This window comes from Panthera uncia, chromosome X (genome assembly GCF_023721935.1).
Source record: "Panthera uncia isolate 11264 chromosome X, Puncia_PCG_1.0, whole genome shotgun sequence".
NCBI classification, from domain to species: Eukaryota; Metazoa; Chordata; class Mammalia; order Carnivora; family Felidae; genus Panthera; species Panthera uncia.
The window spans coordinates 106,740,966-106,754,663 of NC_064817.1; the positions used below are offsets into that span (position 1 = coordinate 106,740,966).

General features: G+C 41.4%; 1 protein-coding gene across 7 annotated transcripts in view; it reads right to left on the bottom strand.

Annotated features, from left to right (window-relative positions):
- Nucleotides 1-2,645: 2,645 nt before the first annotated feature.
- The window catches only part of PABIR2 (PABIR family member 2), a 27,674-nt gene continuing 16,621 nt past the window's right edge, over nt 2,646-13,698 (bottom strand). For 4 of the 7 annotated variants that reach the window (XM_049644855.1, XM_049644850.1, XM_049644849.1 and 1 more), the window contains exons 9-10: nt 13,366-13,462; nt 4,118-5,866 (exon numbers count right to left, since the gene is read on the bottom strand). In XM_049644855.1, the coding sequence (XP_049500812.1) occupies nt 5,722-5,866; nt 13,366-13,462 (242 nt within the window). In that variant the 3' untranslated portion in view covers nt 4,118-5,721. Of the gene's footprint in view, nt 3,042-4,117; nt 5,867-13,365; nt 13,463-13,698 lie in introns of those variants that run through there. The other 3 variants (XM_049644853.1, XM_049644852.1, XM_049644854.1) reach the window with 2 other exon arrangements.

Consider the following 13,698-nt stretch of genomic DNA (forward strand, 5'->3'; position numbering starts at 1 on the left):
ACTCCCCCTGACTTCCTTTCAGCTCCCTCTACAGGTTAGAGTGACTTTCCTCTAGCTCCCCCTATTGGTTAGAGGGTGGAGTTACTCAACAAAATTTTATTGAGTGACTGTTATGTTTTGGATACAGTGCTAGCTGCTGGGGATACGGAGGAGAAAATGGGGAACGAGTGGGGGTTGTAACTGAGCAAGGGCTGGGAGAGAAGGGAAGGAGAGAGTTAGAAGATTCCGGCACCGCCTGTGCTGTCTGTCTCCATTTCCTAAACTCCCCGCTTCATTCAAGCCACGACAATCTGGCTTTTGCCCCGCCCACCTCCCCAAGAGCGCACTAATGAAAGTCTCCCGGGGACCGGAATTATCGGATCCAATGGGAAGAGTTTCAGTCCTCATCTTGAGTGACCGTGGAGACAACGCCTTCCTTAGCTTCGCTGATAGTGTTAGCTCCTGTCTCCAGGTTTTTCTCCTACCTCTCTCGCCGCCCCATCTCTCCTTCAACCTGTCTCTTCGGTGTTGGTGCTGGTCAGGACTTGGTCCTTCACCCTCTTCTCCGCTAATCCCACTACTTCCATCTATGCGCATAACCTCCACCCCCATAACGTGACTCTCAAGTCCTGAAATACCAGATGTTTCTCTCTCCAGCCTCGTTTCTTCTATTAGCAAGTTACCGGTCTCTGTGGTAGCACCTGTATCCTATTTCCCTCTACCTGACTCCCACCTCCACCCCAAGTTTGTTCTTCAAGATTCAGCTTCAGTGTTACCTCTTCTGGGAGGCATTCCAGAAGCACAGCCCAGGTTGTGAGGGACTCTCCCTTGGTGTTCCCCACCACACTGGGTGCTTCACCACACGACACCAGGGCTTCCAGATTACTTCCGCTTATGCCACCAGGCTGGTCTACTTGAAGGCACGAACTTAATCTGCACTTAGTTCCCAGCACGGGGCTCAGTAAGTCAATTTGTCAAATTGACTTCAATTTGTCATCAATCTGTCAAACTGATGAACATAAGAAATCCCTGAGCTGTGAGCAATTCAACGCAGAAGAGGAGCTTAGGGGTGGTGACTGGGATGGGTGTGAGCCAGGGAGATTTAAGACCTGAGTATTTAAGCCCGTTTTCCCTTTCCCTTCTGCAGAGGCAGCCAGGGCTGGTGGGACTGAAGGGACCATCAGGGTCAGAGCAGGAAGATGGCTGGAACTGAGGAGGCAGGCAGGGTCAGAAACCGGTTACATACAGGGGAAATGAACAACCGTATTGAGGATGACGGGAGCCGGGGTCCTCACTGTCAGAGATCGGAGTTACAAATATGGATAGGGTGGACCCTGGAATGAACCCTGTGGTGTTTAACGGGAATCGAAGGTACCAGTTTGAACTCATGATTTTTAAGACAGATACATATGTGTGCATGCACACACACACATTTACATATATTTTCTCTATGCTGCCTTTAGACCAGGATATCCAGATAGTAATGATGATACCTAGTGCCTACACCTTGGCTTTGAAAGATTAAAGGAATCAAGGCTCCTTAGAGAAATGTCTGATCTCAAGGCTGGGAAAGGGAACGTATGATTCTGGGGCATATTAAGCCACATAGTGAAACACTGATCAAAAAAAACCAGAGATTGGTCAAAAGGACACAGGAGCCAGCTTGGAGGGGCTCTCTCCACTGTCCAAATCTGCGATGTGAATATCAAAATAACGAAAATGACTTAAAACCCACGGACTAAAACAGGACTCCATGAGTCCCACACTGATGCAAATAAATGGTGAAGGGAATTTTTTTTTTTTTTTTACGGTATTACGCCAACCAGTAAATGTAGAAAGAATGATAGAATGAGAGTCACCATCAGTTGGCCATCATAATGCCACCAGGCATGAATGATCTATGGATACTAAAACTAGTGAGGGGAAGTTTGAGGAAACAGGGTATTTATATACCCTCAAAGGATCTCCACACAAAGTATTTTATTAATTTCAAAGGGAAACCATTAACTGTACAAAAGAAACCTGGCAGGTACCACCTGAACCAAAGGACCAAGGTTCCCATCACCAGCAAAAGGATGGTGATGTCACGTGTATCCTGCAAGAACACACTGCCAATGCAGTGTCACTTCTGTGGTATTTCTGCCCAAAATGCATGACCTGAATTTAATAACTAGGAAACGGCAGTCAAACCTAAATTGAGGCACAGTTTTCAAAATTGGCCAGTACTTTTCAAAAATATGAAAATCGCAAAAGGAGAGACTGGGGACTTCAGATTGGGGGAGATCAAAGGCACATAACGAAGTGTAACACATAATCTTGGATTGAATCCTGGGTCAGAAGAAAAGATTTTTTTTTTCCTTTTTGCTAAAAGAACATTATTGGGACCACGGGAAACCTTTGAATAGAGTCTACAGATTGGATGGTAGTTTTCTATCAAAGGTAATTTCCTGATTTCGATAGTTTTATTACATAGACCGTCCCAGTCTTTGGGAAAAGTACACTGAAGCATGTAAAGGTAATGGGGTGTCATTTCTGTAACTTCTCAGATGGTTTAGAAAAAAATACGTGAATTCTTAAGTATGAAGTATTCGCACATACAGAAGAGAGGGGGAAACAGGGAGAATGCTAAAGCAAACGTGGTTAAATGTTAACTAGGGAATCTGGGTGAAGGACGTGCGGGAATTCTTCGTGCTACTGTCGCCACTTTTCCGTAAGTGTGAAATAGAATAGTTCATGTTTTTAAGATACTGAAAAGAAAATGGAGTGTTTATGGCCTGAGTCACGCATACAAGGCTTTTATTTTTTACCTGTCTACCCACCCATGTTGTTCCAAAACAATTTAGTCTTATGAATAGGTCAAAAACAAACAGCAAGAGAAAAATGAAAAATAAGAAGTCTGCGTGGCCTTGGCAAAAACAGTCTCAATCGTCCCGTTCTACAGAATGCTCGTGAAAAGTCTGACAGACCGTGTGGAGCGGTTTCCTTTTCGTTTTGGGAAACAGCCCCAACTTCAATGCAGCTAATTCTTCTGTGGTCCTGGTATCATTTCATCCCGAACTTGACTGCGACGAGACACACAGAATGCAATATACGGGGATACGGAGGCAGAAAATTAATTATTCAGAAGAATAAAAGAGCCTTTAACAACTTTTACAGAATTTTATGCATGTGTACACACTTTATTAAATTTGCATTCTAAGATATACACAAGGTCAGCATTTCACAAAATTTTCTAGAATTTATTCCAAAAGCGGTTATCATGAAACACAGTGATTATATAAGTTAGTCAAGCAAAAAGAGCGTCTATAGGATTTTCTTATCGTATCATCTCTTGTACTTGTTTTCAAATAGAAGCCTGAAACAGGATATATTAGAATAGGAAGAGAGAATTTTATTTTATAACAATGACCACTTTTCAAATATTAGACTTTATATAAAAATAAAGGGGTACTGTCACCAGAGCTCATTTGAAGGTTAGCATCTCTTTTTATTTATTCCAAAACAATCCCTGCATAAACTTAACTTTCTAGTCAATTTAAGCAACAAAAACGAACTTCGGTTTAAACAATAAAGTGAATCATCTGGTCTCCTAGTTCTCCTACTATTGGAACAACTTCACTTTCCTGTCCCAATTCTAACCCACCACTGAATTTCAAGAAGAAATTTCAATATCAACACATTCCAAAGGTTGTTTCTTAAGAGTCCTAAATTAGAGCCCAAAATTCATGGCCAAAAGTATCCCTTTAAGGCAAAGAAGACAGTAGAGCAAAGGTGGGTAAATATCCTGTAAGAGAAAACCATCTCTCGGTATTATACAGGCAGAAACATCTTCACGTGGTTCTTTCACAAGCGGAATAAACACACTGAATACCCTCGAAGTAACTTCTCTTTAAAATGGCACACTAGGGAACGACCTTCATAATATATACATTTATGTTAGGATTGAAAGATTATGGACTCTGCACAGGGGAAAACAATGTGAGAAACAAAGCCACTCGTGGCCATCGTGGTGGTTATTACAGTTTAAAATCAACACCACACGTGATGCTGTAACAGAACAACTTACTGCAAGCTAAGCGACGCTGTCTCAGAATTCAAAGAGGATAGATTTCCCTTCAAGTCATACAGTGTTACTACTCTGTGAGTACCCTCAAAGCGCATCATCTTCCTTCAGAATTCAAGAATCTTTGCCTTCAAAGGACACAAAGGCAGTAGTTTCCATTTCTTACATTCATTTAAAACGTGGAATATTATGATCCTAGCGGGAAAATTTGCATATTAAACACAGACAACCCAACCACGATGTCTCAACATTAAAAGAAATCTCTCACAACATTTTAACACAGTTTTAAATAATAAATAACACAACGATAGATTACACTCAGCTTTTTTAAATAGCTCTGTCAGGATTTTCCTCTTTTAGAAATTAAATAACTTACGGTACCTCAGACTATCATGTCCACTGTTCACAGCTCAACAGCTTCTTAAAAGCAGAATGCACAGTAACGTGGACTTTTGCGGCTCCTGAGAGCTTCCTCGGAGATACGAAGCTGCCCTCACTAGAAGGCAGCATCAACAAGAACTGGATTCTGACTCTAGCGGCAAAAACACAATAACCAAAACACAGTGGGCAGCAGCACTCACCACGCGACGAAACAAACAAATCCGAGGACGAGAAAGGAATCAGCAAAAAGCAGCAATCAAAACAGCGTGTGGCAGTAAGACACATAAAGCCCCCTTTTCTAGCCTACCTTATGACATACACCTTTACAGCACAACACTGCACCCCAAGGCACCTCAGGCCTCGTAATACCACCCGAAACAAGCTGTCAAGCTCCGCGTACGCTTTTCTACACAGTGCTTTGTGTGTAAATAACATTATTCATTCATTTGTAGATGCTCCACACATCTGGTCAAGGCAGGGATTTCTTCTCCTTGATAACACCACCTAGAAACATTAACAATATTTTATATATTCCTTCGGGCAACAGGTTTGGGGAGAAAAACATCAACCGCGGTAGCTAAGGCATAAGAACCTCTGGTGACTAATCCAGGCATCCCGTCAGTCCATTTACATTCTCAGCACTAAAATCAATCCTCACGTCATACACTCCACCAGCAAAGCGACATGGATAGTAATGAAAGCAACTACGTGTTCCCTCCCCTCGGTGAGAAATGGCAAGTAAGCAGCTCAAACAGGAAAGGGAAACAAAATAATGTACTTTAAGCTGATGCGGAAAAATAAAAATTTAATATAATCGAAAGCAATCCATCTATTATCGTGGAATAAAGAGATTTGAAACTATGTAGTCAACAGACAACAAAAACAATCTCTCAAGCAAGAGAATTTCTGATCAACTTTAGCTGTCATGTCACTGCTGGGAAAAAGAACCACTGTTGAAAATACACATCAGTGCTTTCCTTTATTAAACGCATAGACTCGAAAATAGGTGCTCTCTGAGGCACGGAGGGAAAAAATATATACTCTAAGCAATCAAAAATGAGTTATTTGAGATTTAGTCACTAGATCCAAAACGAAATCAGCAAGAAGAGACATGAGTCAGGTCACTACACTCGTAAAATTGAACTTTAGAGGAGAGAGATGCCAAAAAAGAACGGCATCGAAATGGTTGAAGTCTGTCACACTTTAATCCTCGTTATGGATCAAAGCTGTCTGCGTTCCTCACTGAAATGTTTTGTGTAGGAAACAGCAGTTAAAACACTGAATCAGAAATGGGTAAGTCACTTGGGTGAGAGATCATCCATCAAGATGAACGAAGAGCATGAATTGGTGCATGCTACTGGAGACTCTGCGGTTGTGCTGCCTTTAGCCAGTGAGTCTGAGGATAAGCCACTGCTGCTACTACTGCCATCCAAAATATCTGAACTGAGGACAAAGCAAAAAGAATTATAAGCAGATGCATCTATCAGGGTAAAGGTAAACATAACATGCAACGACATAGTTTCAAGAACTCACGAATCGGTAAGAGCATTTGTAAATGATAAAAAGCACAAAAGCAACAGCAATGAACTACATAATGGACTATATTCAGATACCTGCAAAAACAAAGTCACAGAAATCCAAAGTAAGACGTTCAAGGTTCTGTAGCATTTTAGTGCTCTCGTGGAGGCACCAGAATGTCAGCATCCCCCTTGACAGGTCATGATTTTTGTGAGGGAGTTAACTCCCTTACCTTTAGCTCAAGAGATTGCTACCCTTAGATTTACCTTCTTCCCTTGCCATCAGCCTTACAGTAAGAGCGATGGTTACTGGTTGAGGTACCCTGGACTGTCTGAAGTACTCTATTAAGTACACTGCTTCGTGGTTCCTCTACTCCAGAACAACAGGTGTTCGGCTACTCTAGATTTGACCGCTTCCCCATTCCCAAGGTGCCGTCAATTCAAACACATTTGTTTCCTGATTTCCCCCTCCACTTTTGGTCTTTTCTATTCTTCTCATTTTGTGAATTTCTTATACCGTTTCCTTTTCTCTTGCTTTCAAAACCCAAAGGTGTCCCTGCTATCTCTACAAGCTGCCTTCAGTTACTGTCCAGTTAGGCTGCTAAAAGGAATGCTCTCTAGCCACAGACCCAATACCCTCACCACCCTCCACTTGCCTCTCTGATTCTGACAACTAGCTTCTGCGCCTATCCTTCCGCCAAAACACCTGATGTGGGCATCAGGGCCTCTACAGTCCAGCCCAGGGATGCCTTCCTTATCCATCCAGCCCAGGCTCTCATGGCTGCCAATCACCCATCTGGCCTGCTTCACAAACCTGGCTTCATACTTCAGTATTCACAATTAAGAGCCTTCACAGTTGCGCACCAGGCTGCCTTTCTGGTTCAGATTCCCACTGATCCAACAGTGAAGTTCTATGCTCTCGATCTGGCCTGAATTCACTCACATTCATTTATTCTAGTATTTGTTGAGTACCTACCAAGTGCAGGAAGTAGGCTAGACATTAGAAATACAGTGGTGTCTAAGACAGACATGGTCCCTGCCCTCATCGAACTTACAGTACAGTACAGGAGACAGACATTTAAAGAACTCTGCTAATACATAATTTGTGATCAAAGCAATAAAAGCAAGATACAAAGGGCTCTGCGAGTACATAACATGGGTAACCTGATCTAATTTGGAGGAACAGGGAGGAACACGTTCCCCAAAAGTGATACGTGAGCTGTCACTTGGAAGATGAGTAGGCATTAACCAGGTGTGGTTTGGGAGGAAGCAAGGATAGTTTTAGGAGCCAAAAGCAGGCTAGTGTGGCTGTTAAGTACAAAGGGTAAGAACACAATGAGAGACAAAGCTGGAGAGGTAGTCAGGCAGTTTTAGGATTTACACACACACACTTTTTAATTTTGGAAAGGGAAGCAAGCATAGAATTGGAGAAGGATTAATGATCAGGAAATATGGATTCTAAATGAAGTCTGGTTATTAGCTCTTCTACAAAAGCCCGCACTGGTCTAAAGTGCTCTGAGGCTCAATATTAAGAGTACTTAATATCGGGGCGCCTGGGTGGCTCAGTCGGTAAGTGTCCGACTTCAGCTCAAGTCATGATCTTGCGGTTTGCAAATTTGAGCCCCACGTCGGGCTCTGTGCTGACAGCTCAGAGCCTGGAGCCTGCTTCGGATTCTGTCCCCTCTCTCTCTGCCCCTCGCTCGCTCGCTATTTTTCTCTCTCTCTCAAAAATAAACACTAAAAATTTTTTTTTTAAAAAAAGAGCATTTAACATCATTTTTATGAATTTCCAAGTTAATGTAGTTCCAGTGTTAACCCATAGTACATTTGGAAGTTTCTGGGCCCTATACCTCCCCCACCTCAACAACATGTAACATTCCCCTCCACACACTTCTCTGCTATTTTTCTTCAAAATGTCATTTCTATTGCCTGTGGATTGTTTTTAGGTGGAGACAGAATACAAATAAGCTTCGGAAAAGTAAAAATAAAAATGGAAACAGTATAGTCCACAGTACTCCCAGTCTATGCTCACTGCTGTGAAATGCATCATTAATAATACCACTTTTAAGTAAGAAGTTCGGAAAATTTAGCTGGCTCTGATATTTTTTCAACCCAATGGGAAAATAGGTCTAAAATATGAATTATTCAAAGTACTGAAAGAAAGTTACACAGATAATCTAAGACATTGGAAAATCAAAAGGCCTTTATATTTGCCTTTGGAACATATGTGATTTTTCCTCCTGCAGCATTTTGCCTAGACTAATATTAAAATGAATTTACTTTCCTAAAGCACATATTGGCCGGGCAGCCGAAGGACACGCTCTGTGCTACTTGGCAGGAAAAAACAGACTTAGATTAAAATTTGGCCACCAAGCAGATAATCTGAATATAAATAAAGACTTTCTTATTCCAGCCACCAGACTTATGGTGAGCCCTGGGTTAAAAGATTCCATTCGTAATAAGACCTGTTTGCTTAGGTGAATCCTGCATTCATTCAAAAACACAGAACATGACTCATGCAGAGAGAGCTCTCACCTAACACCACTGATTACCTTAAGAGAAATAAGCTAACAGGGAAGTTACCAAGCAGTTACCAAGAGAAAAATACAAATCTGAATTTTTCGTTTCGTTTATTCCTTTTCAGGAATTTCTTCTCTATTCTTAAATACGAACATGCATAAAACTTTGTTCCTTTATAGTACAATAGCATACCTCCATCTAGCCTCCAGTAGAATTTACTCCGGATATTTTCACAAAACTAAAACCCGTTCTATCCAACAGTCACAAACTACCCACAGTATATCCATGTAAAGCAAGACTTACGTGATTTTTTTATTCATAGATCACTGAACAAAAGTGACTTTCATAGTGTTCACTATTAAACCTTCTACCAGGCCTTCTAAAAGCAACAACATATGGTCCAATTTGAGTTTATCTTTTTCCCTTCCTAGCTTAAGCTCTGATGGAGGTGTTAATGAGCCTCAGACTAATGGCTGAAAGCCAGACAATGCAAGGAAAGCAGAGGACCTAGACAGTTCAAACTGGACATAGGGGTAACAAATCAAAAGTGAACGATGGGGTGCCTGCGTGGCTCAGTCGGCCGAGCGTCTGACTTCGGCTCAGGTCACGATCTCACGGTTTGTGGGTTTGAGCCCCCTGTCGGGCTCTGTGCAGACAGCTCAGAGCCTGGAGCCTGCTGCGGATTCTGTGTCTCCCTCTCTCTCTCTGCCCCTCCCCTGCTCGTGCTGTCTCTCAAAAATAAACATTAAAAACAGTGAACGAATTCTAATTCATTCTAGCCATGGTGTATACATATTGACGCAATATCCAAATCACACAAAAAGTTATAATTATTACGGTAGTGCCCTCTGCCTAAAAAAATAAGGGTGAAAGCATAAGAGAATCATTAAAACATTCAAATAATAAGGTAACAACAAAATCAGGATGTCCAGCGTGTCTCACACTATTATCCATCTGGGTCAGCCACTTGGTGCCTTGTGCGGTCAATAAACTGGACTCTATCAGATTAGATTTGGCAGGCAGGTAAATGCACTAGAAATAAGCCACAGCTCTACCAACCCCAGCACAGATCCTGGTATAAGCTAAGACTTACAGGGCATCCCCTACCCCTTGGTGTGGGTTAAACTGGTCCCTAGGGTACATTCTCTGGTCTCTACCGTCTCACCTGAAGAAGACCCAGCATTATCTTTCTGCATAACTTCTAAGTTTTTAAGATCACACATTTAAATATTATCATTTCCCCAGTCACCTTGGGGATAGGAGCTTTAAAGTATCAGCACAGATGTCTAAGCTGCTCACATAACCATGTTCGAGGTATACGAATACAGTTCTGTTATAAAATAAATCTTGATTAAGTCTTATTCTTTGCACATATCACATATTCATGATTAAATTTTCTTGCCGTGACACATATACCATTAAAAATAATGTTAAAGTCACTAAGTGAAATCTAATGAAAAATGTTAAAATAAAACTATAAAGGCTAAATTAGCAGTCACAATAACACTGATGCAGTGGGGAAAAATTTCATGGGAGAACTTGTCCTTTTCTGTGCGAGAAACAGACCACCACTTAATCTTCACTATATGACTGGTGGCCCTCAAAATTCCTTTATGTAACGTGCCACAGATAATCTTGTCCCCAAAAGGACAAGGAGCAGAACAAGAGTTCTCAAGACACAAAAAGAATCAAAGCACCATGGAAAGGTGAACTTCCAAGCTATCGTCAAATTCTTGATGTTCAGGGGCGCCGGGGTGGCTCAGTCGGTTGAGCGTCCGAGGTCATGATCTCACGGTTGGTGGGTTAGAGCCCCGCGACGGGCTCCGTGCTGACAGCTCAAGAGGCTGCAGCCTGCTTCGGATTCTGTGTCTCCCTCTCTCTCTCTGTCCCTCCCTGGCTTGTGCTCTGTCTCTGCCTCTCAAAAATAAATAAAAATGTTAAAAAAAAATTCTTGATGTTCAGAAGGACTAAATCCAGAATGACAGAATTCCTGCCTTGTGGTTAACAATGCTCCCCAGATTTGGTTGGCAAAGATTTCAGAATTTTCATCGAGTAAAAAATATGATACGAAGAGCAGGCCTACTATTCCTTTGCGTGGCAGTTAACACACTGGACACAAACCCCAAATGGGTCCATACTCAAACTTCACACTTAATTTACACTTCGGACATCAGATTTTAAAGACTATTATCCGATATATAAAGCTTAATTTACATTGAGGAGGACACTCGTTGGGATGAGCACTGGGTGTTGTATGGAAGCGATGAATCACGGGAATCTACCCCCAAAACCAAGAGCACATGTACACACTGTATGTCAGCCAATTTGACAATAAATTATATTTAAAAAAATAAAGTTTAACTTAAAGTTTTAAAACCCACCTCTTCTTTATGGGGTGGGGCAGAGAACAAATTACAATAACTTAAATGATGAGATAACATCTACTTATGATCTGGTGGTACCTTTTCTGCTCCCTAAAATATATAAATATGGTTTCCTCAGCGATCAAGTATACTGTTACCCTTGGCAACAGAAACCAGAACACAGTTAGTCTCCATCTCTGTCCCCGTTTCTAAGAATACGGATGTCTGATCGATGAAACTGCATTACAGAGATAGGAAAAACAGTTTCTGCAAAGGCAGGATCTAATTTTTATATATCATGAATAACTCATGTTTAAAATCTCTTCATTGCAGGCCTACATGTCAGCAATACTAGTATACAAGGGGTCCCAAAAGTCAGTGCAATTTTAAGTTTTAATAGTCTCAGAAGTCCAGATGCTACGAACTTACTAAAAACATCTTTTAAAGCTTAATTGCTTACATACCTTTCACACTTAGTTTTGTGAGTTTTGAGCAATAAATTTCTTTTTAACATATTACTTGAGCCACATGTTGGCTTGTTACTGCTCGATGACTGGTCTCATGTGAATAAAACAAATCTTTCCAGGGTGAAGCAACACTTTTTGCCTTTAGGGATCAAAGTGCCCTTGATCGCCAATGTCAGTGTCCCCAGGGCTCTCATAGCTAGTCACAGGTCGGAGGAGAATGAGCGTAGTGGCAACATAAACAGGACAGAAATAGGACCCTCACCGCAGCCACCATGGTCGATAACGTACGTTTTGCTGCTCAGAGGAATAAACGTCTGAAGGAGGGGTAGGGACCCTTGGTAAACACCCTCTCTTTCCCTTTTTATTTGTGTGAACCTGTTTTATGGCATCCTGTAGAGTCCATGACAATATTTAAAAACTCCACCGCACCCTGTATGTTTTCAGCTCGGCAAAATGCTTTCGTATCTTTGCCCTAACTTGGTTGCTTGGTTAGTAACTGGGTAAGCAAAGCTATTTATAATGTCATGTGCCTATATTAAAACACACTTTACCATAAAAGTGATAGGCAGTTTCCACTAAGTATAGAGTTTCATCCACTAGTCCTGTTGACGAGCTTTAGAAGTTTTCTCTTTGCAATCATCTACATACCTGGAAAAGCACTCTATACCGAAATTAGCACACTGAGCCATCAAGGACAGACACATATGAGAGAGAAGAGAGACTGTGGGGCTGAAAATAGCTAGAACAATCTAAAAGACATCTGTTCCAACATTAGAACGGCACTGATCGACGAGTCTAATAAACTAGAATAATCTGTGACTTCTTGGTCAACTAGAAGTACAGGTTATCTTACATAAAACAAGTATCTGATTTGGAAAGAAAGAATCGCTAATCCTTATACCTTATAAGTAGATTACACAATTCTTCCATTTAGAGGGCACCGTCCTTCTATTTTTGTATAAGTATTTATTTTATTTGAGAGAGAGAGAGAGAGAGAGAGAGAGAGAGAATATGCACACGCAAGTGTGTGAGGGGCAGAAAAAGAAAATCCCAAGGAGGCTCCCTGCTGTCAGCACAAAGCCTAATGCAGGGCTTCAACTCACAAACTGTGAAATCATGACCTGAGCCAAAATCAAGAGTCGGACGCTTAACCGACTGAGCCACCCATGCGTCCAATCCCCCCCTTTTTAAATAAGTATTCCCATCCTTTTTTTTTTTGAAGTGAATGTACTGTTGGGCTCTTAAAAAAAAAGACCCTCGGCTATAAACTCAGGATCCTGACAAAAGGTGCCAAACAAAAAGTCTAGACACAACTGTGTCTAGAACACAGGTGCTCAGTGAGGTGATTAGAAATACATGCTAAAAGATTTCAACATATTACCTGGCCACTGCCACTATCCCTTCCCCTTCCTTCCAATATGTACATCAGCATCCAAGTACTCAACTTCAGGTAGATGAAGAGAAGTTGACTGTTGCACAAAAACACTGAAGGGTCTTAAGTTAGACACCCACACTTGGATGAGTAAGACTAAAAGAAATTATGTGAACAGACCACAGGAGTCAGGAAGTATTGGTATACAACAAAACCTCAGTTAGGATTATGACAGAATACCTCCAAAATTTCCAAAAGATTTTTATAACAACAGGAAATGCTATTTAGAAAACGCCATGCTTAAGAGGATGCCGGTATTCTCTGCTCAGTTAAAAGAATATACTACAAAACGTGGCAGAACAGCCACGATCGAGGCACACTGTCCACAGCGACCCAGGAAAACTTTCTCCCGCCAGCCAGCTGCTGCCCCTCCCCCACACCATTAGCACCCACTGAGAGAGGCTGACCTGACAGGAGCTAGGAATGAAGGTGCCAAGAAGAAACACACATTCCCAAAAAAGTACTCAATGACTTTCAAATGATCTGGTTTTCCACGGTATCTGTACCTCCATGGAGATTTCCCTTCTACAGAGCATGAATCAAAAGTTGAATATTATTTCAAATGATCCCAATGTACTGTTAATGTGGCTCTTTTTAAATAGATCATACCCTAACATCTTTTCGATTTTATTTCATTTTTTACCATGAACTGAGATCAGACAGTTGTGCAGCCTCCGGAGACAGCATATTGGTAGTGCCTTGGAAGAGCCTCTTGGGCTGGCTTTCCGTTTCCATTTCACCTAAAACAGAAAGAGATGATGCTACTGTAAAACAATTTTACAGATACGGGCGTGGTGCTAAAATGGGATGATCTTTGTTTAACCAAAGCTCAGAATACTTCTTCAAGCCATTACTTCAAAGCTATTTTTCCATGCGCTTTAAGGTGGAAGAAACATGCTTCCATAGAACCTCAACCAAAAAGTAAGCAGCCCTAAAAAAAAAAAAAAAAAAAAAAAAAAAAAAAAAAAAAAAAAAA